The 10541-nt window shown below is 39.9% G+C and overlaps 1 protein-coding gene across 1 annotated transcript in view; it reads right to left on the reverse strand.

The window, feature by feature from the left end:
- The window catches only part of LOC147866737 (G-type lectin S-receptor-like serine/threonine-protein kinase SD2-5), a 31651-nt gene extending 23034 nt beyond the window's left edge, over positions 1-8617 (reverse strand). The window contains exons 1-2 of the mRNA XM_087317206.1: positions 6851-8617; positions 5628-6731 (exon numbers count right to left, since the gene is read on the reverse strand). Coding sequence (XP_087173332.1) covers positions 5817-6731; positions 6851-8617 — 2682 coding nt within the window. The 3' untranslated portion in view covers positions 5628-5816. The remainder of the gene's footprint in view (positions 1-5627; positions 6732-6850) is intronic.
- Positions 8618-10541: the final 1924 nt, after the last annotated feature.

Here is a 10541-nt window from a genome sequence, read left to right on the forward strand (position 1 = left end):
CAGAAAACGAGATACAGAGACATAGTGTTCAACGTGGAAAACCCAAATCAGGAAAACCACGTGTAGTCCTCGAACTCCGAACTAGATCACTATGATAAGGAGGAGTACAATAAGATACTCGAAGGCAACGACCTCGAGATCTTGTTCGTCTATCAGACGGCTACTAAGTTACTACTCTCACTCACTCTCTTACTCACAGTTACAGAGGCAACTACATTTAATGTAACTTTACAACAATAATGATCAACCGCTCAACATAAAGTTTTGCCCTAGGTTTATTTATACATATATAACTTTCTGGCCATTTACATACATAGCCCACAAGGGGCACATTTAGACTATTTACATATATGGTCTCCCGATTTCAGTTTCAGTTTTTATTCTCGACCTCGGCCGAATTCTATCCGATTTGGCTTGTACTCTTCTTCCCATCCGGAGGGACATGTTTCCCAACAAAAGATGCCTAAAGAATTGATGGCATTTTAACTTACAAAGGAGAACCATTACAAGTGCAAAGATTCATATATTGTGCAATTAATGTACCATCAACAAATATGTGGGATGTATTCTATGAGTCTAGACTTTAAGTGGGTTGGAGTTGTTATAATATGTTTGAGAATCATTGGAACAAAAGTAACATTCTAGGATGGGAAGAGAGATTGATGCTTTTATATTTGGAAAATTTCAATTATGCAATACTCTAGGCACTAAGTATAAAGAGCAAGATTGTAAAATGTAAAAATGGGAATGTTGCACCGCAAATGTTAACCTCCAAATTTCTCACCAATACAAGGTAAAAATGTGAGAATATATCCAACCGCATCTTAATATCCCCATGGCTTTGGTCTTCTAGATCCTCAACACTTTGTCAAACTCACTCACACAAATTAGGTGTTGAGGTAGCATCATAGCATCACTACCCTAGTATGACGATATGCAAGGTATCCAATGAAAACTTCATGGAGGATGAATATCACTTATTTCTTGTGTTCACTTATTTCTTGCATTCTCAACATGTAAGGTAATTTGTGAGCAGTGTGATGACTTGTAAAACGAGTATGATAATAAGTCAATCATAGACCCTAAACCCTAAACAATTATAACTATATATACTTTTATATACCAACAATTAAGTAAATAAGTTAATACATACTTAAATAGACGATCTTTCACCTCTAATTAATACCTCATAATAATACTGATCGTCATAGTAGATAACTAGCTAAATGCTAATGAGATAAAACTACCACATATACATAAAGTCACATATATGTTTCAACGAAAAAAGAAGATTAACACTGATAAGGCCTAGGCCACAAAGATAGCCTATGTTGCTTGCTTGCACATTGTGACAATGAAGGTCACAAAATGTAGGTGATGTTGACGATGCCTAACCGTAACATTACCAATGCACCTTGTCATTGTCCCCGCTCACACCCAATTTGCTCTAGCACTAACACCATTCACATTAAACCATCTCTCCCCTCTCATGCCCATTCCTTTTACTCCTCCCCACATCCTCGTTCGCATGCCCACAATTGAACCTCAAAGGTTCAAACTTTTCGAGGTTTCATCGTCTCCATTCCTCAACAACTCTTCTTTGTCTACACCAACAGTCCACTATTGCCACTAGTCACCGATAACCCTGGACTAAACATTTATCAATGCTTCAACATGGGCTTATTTCACTATATGACTGCCTTATTTCAGCTTGATTCCTTGCTTCACACACATATCACGAGACGGAGACCTTATGAAAAACCCCAAATTGCCTCCATCATCATTCCACCACCTTGTTTGAATTGAACCATTATGGACAATTTTTTTTTTTTGTATGGATAAAGACAAAAGGGCTTATGCTAATTCATGATTCATTTGACTATCATGATCTAGGAGGTTTTCACAATGCTATATATTCTTCCTTCTCTTTCTTTCACAATAATATTGAGCATCTTCCACTTCCATCTTCCTTTTCTTTCATTATAATAGTGATTGTCCTGCGAGACAAGATTTTTTCTAGTTAATTCATGATTCCTTGTTAGCACGAGGCCTTTGACGCCTTCCTTTAATTTGCTCATCGATGGACACCATTTCCTAATTTTATGTAGTGACAATATTGAACCGGTGAGCTGAAGCTAATTAATCTGGGCAGAAAAAAATTACACAGTGGAAGTGGAGGAATACAACGAATGTGCGTCTTTTGATTTGCTTGCAAACAAAAAACGTCTCATTGCGCAGTTTTCTCTTGCAATTCTCATCAATCCATGACTTTTGTTTGTGTGTGTTGGGAGGAGAGGCAGGATATGGACATTTCCGTTGACCCATATATGGAATATACACAGACAAATATAGTGCTAATTATTATAAGACGTGAGAAATGAATAGGTCGATGGAGCAAGTGATCGAGATTTATGTGAGGATAGACTAAATATATTGAACTAAGCGTAGCATGACATCCATTGGTTATTACTTAGTAAATTCATCAGTAAAGGTAGATACCTATTTCTTGACCATAAACAGCTTTAAATACTGCTATGTGTATGTTTCCAAATTCCCTATTTGTGTAAAGAAATGAAGAGCTTCATAAAATTACACGTCTCCTTGAATACCAAGCTTCTCTAGGACCCTATCTACAGAATCATGGTCCGTTCATACGTAGAGAGTACATGGAATTTAACCCTAAATTCACTGTTTGGGTAAAGAAATGAAGATCTTCATAAAACTACATGTCCCATTGAATCCTAACCTTCTTGAGGAACCTATCTACAGAATTATGGTTCCTCCATATGTAGAAGGTACATGGAATTTAGGCCTAATTTCACCATTTATGTAAAGAAATGAAGATCTTCATAAAAATACATGTTCTGTTGAATCCCAAAATTCTCTAGGACATTATCCACAGAATTATGATCCTTCATATGTAAGAAGGTACATGGAATTTAGAGCTTCCTAAAATTATATGTCTCGTTGAATCCTAACCTTCCCAAGGGCCTTATCTACAGAATCATGGCCCCGTCATCTGTAGAAGGTACACGGAATTTAGGCCTAAATTCACTGTTTGTGTAAAGGAATGAGGATCTTCATAAAATTGCATATCCCGTTGAATCCCAAGCTTCTCTAGGACCCTATCTATAGAATTATGGTCCTCGTATGTATAATTATGGCCAAATTTAAAATTTAAGATAACATTTAGCCATGTAACAAATTTACCAACTGTACTGATCAGATATATTAATTATAAATAATTGGTTTTGGATTCAGGTTTAACTGAAATGACTTTGTTATTATTGGAATTCATCTTCATTAAAATTATCAATGACTTGTGGCTATGATGATTCCAAGAGGTACAAACTGAATGGGTGCTTGTAATGATGTGAAGGCAAAATAAAAGTAATATAGTAAGAGATTACACTCATAGGTTATGCTTCAACTCATCAAAACTGTTAGTATAAACCATTATTGGAAAAAGATGGTCTTGATTAAAGCCCAATCCTAGAGACCGCACTCATTAATATGTATAGTAAATGTGGAGAAATCACTGAAGCATATTCACTATTTGATAGAGTGAAAGAGTTCAAAGCAAATGTGACTGTATGGAATGCTTTGATAGATCAGCATGTGCTCACCATGGCAATCCGTTGCGCTCTATTCAACTTTTCAAAACAATGCAAAGGGAAGGCATTTGTTTGGTCAACAAATCAACCTTTGCTGGTGTTCTACTTGCATGTGCAAATATAGAAGCTTTGGAAGATAGAAGGGCTGTTCATTCTTTTTTTATGAGTCTCTCTGTAGATCTGGATGATGTAATGACTTCCTCTCTTATCAATATGTAAGGAAAATGTGGCTCATTTGAAGATGCATGTTATGTGTTTGATAATATGTAACAAAATGGTAATGTGATTCACTGGACTTGTATGGTTGTTGTTTCTATACAAAGAGGCAGCGTGAAACAATCACTTGAAATCTTTAGTAAAATGCATGAACAGGGCGTGAACCCTAATAATGTTACTCTTTTTAATGTTTTAAGTGCGTGTTCAAGCTTGGAAGCCCTTGTCATGGGTCAATTGGTGCACATATGCAATAATTTATTGAAAGTGAGCTTGAAACTGATCATAGCTTGTTGAATGCACTCTTTAGTATGTACAGTAAATGTGGTCACAATGGATGTTTGAGAAGATCCACCCTAAAGGCGTGCTCATCTATAATATACTCATTGCTGCATATGTTCAAGAAGAATGTAATGATTCAGCAATAGAGGTGCTCGAGGAAATGCAACATGTAAATATTGTTCCAGATGAGGCCCAGCTTTGTTAATGTTCTCAGTGCATGTCATTAATTTGAACTCCTAGAGAAAGTAAGGTTATCCACACCAACACATTGCAGAGAGGCTTTGACTCGGTACTTACTATCAATACTGCATTGATTGGCATGTATGGAAAATGTGGGGCGTTAGAAGAAGCTCAGTGTGTTTTTGATGGAGTCAAGGAAAAATTTAGTCTTGTGAACAGCCATGATCTCCGCATATACTCAGCAAAGATATGGTGAAGAAGCAATTCAGCTCTTTAAGGGAATTCATCTTGAAGGTATTTCACCTGATACCATTACATTAGTGAGTATTCTAGGTGCATATGCCAACCTTGATGCTGCTGCCGAGCATGTCAAGGTAATTTAGGCATGTTACAAACACGAATTTGAGTTTAACATAATACTTGGTAATGCTGTTATTACCATGCAAGGTAGATGTGGCAAGCTCGATGATGCACGGTCAATCTTCGATCAAATGCACGAACGAAATGTGCGCAGCTGGATTGCAATGATATTTATATATGGCCATAATGCGTACTGCCGAGAAGAGAAGCACTTGAGGAAGTGAGTCAAATGAGATCATATGGATATATTGTCTAAGTAGCTGTGGTACATCAGGTGCATTAGGCCAAAGTAAAAAAATTCACAGTTGCGTAATTGAGTGTGGATATGAGTCCAACACAGTGGTAGGAAATGCTGTCATAAACATGTATGAGGAATGATCAAAATTCTTCAAATCAATGATTGAGGAACACCGCATTTTACCCGTGGTGGGTCATTATGGATGTATGGTAGACTTATTTGGAAAACATGGCAATCTCGATGTGGCCAAAGACCTTATTTATAGTATGCCAGTTTGTGCCTCATCTCTTATATGGACATGACTCTTCTTGGTGCATGTAGGAATTTAGGCGAGATCCAGTGAGGTGAAATGGCCTTCAATTACATAAATATCTTGGAACCCAATAATGGAGCTCCGCAAACCTGGCTCTCAAATATTTATCCCAAATGGGAGGTGGAATGATGTAAAAATGCTAAGAGAAATGATGGTCCAACGAGGAGTAAAGAAACGATGAGGATGGAGCATGATTGAGGTGAATGATGGAATTCATAGATTCCAATTACAATTGCAAGCCTATATATGCAAAACTAGAAACTCTGAATTCTCAGCTGAAAAAGCAAGGCTGTGTTCCTGATACAAGACTAGTGCTCCATGATTTGGATGAAAAAAAGATGAAATATATACTTTGATGTAAAAATTTACAAAAAGAAAAAGAAAAAACTCATCAAAACTGTTACAATCTTACACTTCTTATTTCTACCTGTAAATGATTTCAAGAACAAATACATTCATTCCACATTCCCATCCAAGCCCGAGATCAAACAAGCTTGCATACATAGACCTAACCTCTTCTTTACACTTCAATTACAGGAAAGCTGGATTTAGAGCTCATGGTTCTTTCTGGTCTACCGAGGCTCTAACAAACTCATCAACTCCACGTGACTCATTGTCATTTTTCTAGTGGATGAGGAGGTATAGGTATTGTACTGTTTTTGTAGGATGGATCTGGACATGATTGGCACCGCAGAACATAAGTGAGTTCCAGAGGAGGATCTGGAACCTCAAGATGCTGCTCCAGCATCAACAGGATCGTGCTCATGGCTGGCCGGGATGATGGATTCTCTTGAATGCACCAGAATGCCACATGGATGAGCTTCTTCATTCTCTCTGTTGCAACCTCATAGTTATCTTTCACTTCCTCCAACAAGTGCTTGTCAATGACAGACATTATGTCGCCATTCTCGGCTTGCTTCGCTGCCCAAGCCGGAAAATACCATCCATCCTCACTGCACATTGCCAAATTGAGGTTCTTACGCCCCCCAACAAGCTCTAGGAGCACCATTCCGTAGCTAAACACATCACTCTTCTCTGTGATGGGCAAATTCAAGAACCACTCTGGAGCCATGTACCCTGGTGTACCCCTCATCGCTGTCACTGTCTGGTTGTTCCCTCCTTCTCGATTGATTAGCTTGCACAGCCCGAAATCAGCAAGCTTTGCCCTAAAGTTGGCATCCAGCAGTAGGTTCTGTGGTTTCACATCCAAATGAACCACTTTGTCTCGGCTTCCTTCATGCAGAAATGCAAGTCCTCGTGCCATGTCCACAGCAATCCTGTATCGAACCTCCCATGGCAAGATATGCGTTTGGTTCTCTTTCTTCTCCTCCGTGGTCCTGGGGTTACTTCGGAATATCCATCTGTCCAGAGAACCATTATCCATGAACTCATAAACGAGAAGGCGATGAGTCCCTTCTGCACAGAAACCCCTCAGCTTGACAAGATTGACATGACTCAAGCTGCCCAGTGCAGCTACCTCTGTTCTGAATTGATTCTTCCCTGATGCTGCGATGGTTGCCCCCTTCGAGACCTAATTAGTCACAAACAAAAATATAAATCAATATGGGAGAACAGGATTGCTGACATTAGACAACATGGAACTAATATAATCAATGCATAACATGAGCTGGTATATATAAGCTGGCTTACCGAGAGCTGTTTCACTGCTACTTTGATTGCAGCAGTGCCCTTGATGTCCACATTAGGGCTATGATTCTGACTTCGATGAGTGGAGGGAGGTAGGATAAGGCCTTCATAAACAGCACCCGAACCCCCTTTTCCTAGCTTCTTGCTGAATCCCGCTGTGGCAGCTTCTAGTTCACTATACGAGTATCTGGGAGGCAAGCCAGGTAAGCTTTCCAGGAAAGCCTCTTCTTCTGAATCAGGGTACTCTACAGGATTTTTTGCTAGTCTTCTACCTATGAACACTCCGATGATTGCAAGGCCAATGACCAAAACACCTAACCCAACGCTTACACCGACGATAACATTCTTGGAGATTCCATTACCACTAGGAACAGTGGTAGCAGGTAAGCGTGCGACCCTGAGGTACGCGATGACACTGGGGTTAGCACCGGATCGCATGGTCTGAACTTGGTCATAGAGATGGCAAGCCTGGGTGCTGTTGTCGTAGAACACTGCAGTGCAAGAGCAATTGGGCAAGCATAAATTAGTGCATTCTTGGGCATTCCTCACATACTGAGGTTCCATGAATGTATTGGCAAAGTAATCCACCCCTGGCACCTCCAGAAATTGATGTTCCATAGCTATGCTGCAATTCAGGGGAGTGGTGAGGCGACATCCCTGTCGAGGATCTGATGAGTCCACCTGGGTGAAGAGATCTGGACAGCTGCAAGTTTGGACAGAGCTACAAAGGCTGTTTACACTGCAGTAGGAGGGCAACTTGCAGTAAGTGCTGAAGAATCCCTTGAAAAGTTCATTGTCGAGTTGGAGGCCTTTATCAGAGAGGAGAAAAGTGTTTATGTCGCCCGTGGGCATGAGACGCAGATATCTGAAGCCCGAGCCCCCCAAACGTGTGCTAATAGCGATGCCATGAATTGCATTCCTACCGGTTTCTGCTTGACACTCGGGAGTAATCACAGAGTCTTCTTCATCTAGAGTCACCCCGGATCCATCTGCGTTATAGATTAACACAGTGCGATTGCAAGCAGAGTGCAAAGCTACACTGAGGTTGCCGTAAAGGCCTTGTGTATAAGTGATGACCACCGCATAGGGTATATTGGTCTGTTGTTGGTCGAAGGTTGCATAGAGCACAGAACCACCAATCTCTTCCCTGAGGGTATAATGCCCAGTGGAGACATCATCCAGTGACAGGCGCGCAGTGATACTGTGGTTAGGCTTAAGGCCCCGTCCTGCCATGATAAGATCTGTAGGGTAATCGTAGCTCTGCCAGAGGGTGGAGTTCCTGTCATCTTGCATCACAAGGTTCCCCGTGCTATTCATCAGAACACTGTATATCCCAGGAGGAGAAGACCAAACCACGCTGGTAGGAGGATTAACGTTTATTAAGTTATTGTTGTTAGAGCTTCCATTGATGGTGGTGGTAATTGAGGTGCGGTCTTGAAGAATGATCTGTCGGTCAGGGTAAATGAGGCTTAGGGTTGCGTTTGGCGAGACTGGGTGGTCTCTGTTGGCAATCCAAACCACCGTAGTGTTGAAGAGGGTGCTGAGTATGACGAGAAGGCGTGTGTCGTTTGTATATGATACAAATTGCCAAGAGAAGGACTCATCCTCACTAAGAAGGATCTGAACGCTCGTATTCTGTGCTGTGGCTATGGTGGTGTTACGATCAGGTACTAACAATTGCCCAGGAATGGTGGCACTATAAGATGATATGAGGATGAGATTGAGAGAAGCAGCCATGACTGCAATGGTGAGGAATATAGATATGGTCATGTTGTATTGGGGTGAAAAACAGGTCAGTTGAAGGAAATTAAATCCGGAAGAGGAAATATAGATAGTAGAAGGTCCACAGCAGAAATAGGATACAGTAGAAATGGTGTTGATGAAGAAGAAAGGGAGGAGGATACAGTTAATGTTACATGCATGAGCTGCGAAGAGAGAAGATTTAGTGTAGGAATCAATCATAACATAAACAGGGTTAAGGAAGTGTGTAAAAGAAGAAGAAGAAGAAGAAGACAATGACGATGTGTGTGTTAGTATGATTCAATGGAGATTTGTGTCCAAAGCATTGAGGATGATCTTAACATCAGAGAAAGAGAAAGAGAAAGAGGAAAAGAAAGAGAAAGAGAGAGACGGATACAGTGTTGCATTCCGATAGGTCTGCATTAATTTGTACAACTGAATTGACACAGTGTGTCCTGCATATTTCCTGGTTGTAAAATTTAGATTAAGCCTTTGTGTTGCTGTCACTTTTCCCTTGATTTGCAAACACTTGCAAAGAAGAAGAAGAGAAGAGAAGTTTAGAGAAGAGAAGAGAAAGCCTTCCTTTTATTGTGTCTTTTTGATGAAGCACTTTTTGTTTCTTTTGATCGGGTTTCGGTTAAAAACCCACGTGCCATCAGCGGAAGGTTCAAGTTTCAAGTCAGGAAGATAGAGATTTATCTACTGAAATTCCCAAAATAATATGGTGTCACCGAAAAGGAACGAGAACGAGACTCATTGGACACATGGGAATATTGTGTGAACCTTCTTTTTATGCGAACATTGTGTGGGAAGCTGGAGCGACTCCTTGACAAGGGAATCGGAACCTATTCTTTTTGGAATAGCTGATCTTTGCTTTGCATTAATATTATTTTTGCATTAAATTATGGACAGGTTTTGCGAATTGGAAACTACTCAACATTCAGTTTACATATAGACAAGGTTAGAAAAGTTGTACTCCTCTTTTTATTTATTTATCATAAGTTGCCGAGCATAATCTTATTCCCAAATTTGGTGGAATATGTTGGAGAGACAAAGGCATTACGCTTGTAGTATAATTTTGAGAATAGGTGATGTCAAAGATGCCTAAAGAATTGCCATACACCAAATGAATCCTTTGGTGAGAGTGTGATAAATGGATATTTTCGGATCCAAGTGTTTGGGTAGTAGTGGGTGTTATGCCCTTTCATGGGTGGGCTTTAATTTCTCATGGAGAGAGCCTTCTTGGGTTCTCTGAGCTCTCGTTGAGATGGCCTAGGGTTATCTCTCATGAGGGAACAAGGGATAGTTAGGTGCCAATTTAATTAATCATAATAGTTTCTCAAAGTACTTCTTGAGCTATGTGAGAGTGCAACCAATGATGTATACTGTCTCCCACATTCTTTGGTCTATGCATCGAATAGCTTGAAGGAATAGCAAACAAGGCTGCAAAAAAGGAAGGATTAGATGGCCCAAAACTAATGCAAGAGTCAAATTTTATTTTATCACACTTTAACTTACAAAAGAGAACCAATACAAGTGGGAAGCTTCCAATATTGTGCAATTAATGTTCCATCAACAAATAGCCTTTAAGTGGAGAATCAATGCAATAAAAGTGATACTTGAGGATGGGAAGTGAGATTGTCATATTTGGAAAAAAACGGAAACATTAAATGGCAAGAGTCAAATTTTATTTTATCACACTTTAACTTACAAAAGAGAACCAATACAAGTCGGAAGCTTCCAATATTGTGCAACTAATGTTCCATCAACAAATAGCCTTTAAGTGGAGAATCAATGCAATAAAAGTGATACTTGAGGATGGGAAGTGAGATTGATGCTTTCATATTTGGAAAAAACAGTCCTCGTCACTATTTGATACAGAAACATTAAATGGCGAGAGTCCGTGCATACAGGGCTTGGATGGCCTTGAACTCGTCTCAGGAATCCTAGACAA

The sequence above is a fragment of the Azolla caroliniana genome, unplaced genomic scaffold (assembly GCF_043228905.1).
Source record: "Azolla caroliniana isolate FFs.n. ecotype wild unplaced genomic scaffold, voAzoCaro1.0.p SCAF_3, whole genome shotgun sequence".
Taxonomy (NCBI): Eukaryota; Viridiplantae; Streptophyta; class Polypodiopsida; order Salviniales; family Salviniaceae; genus Azolla; species Azolla caroliniana.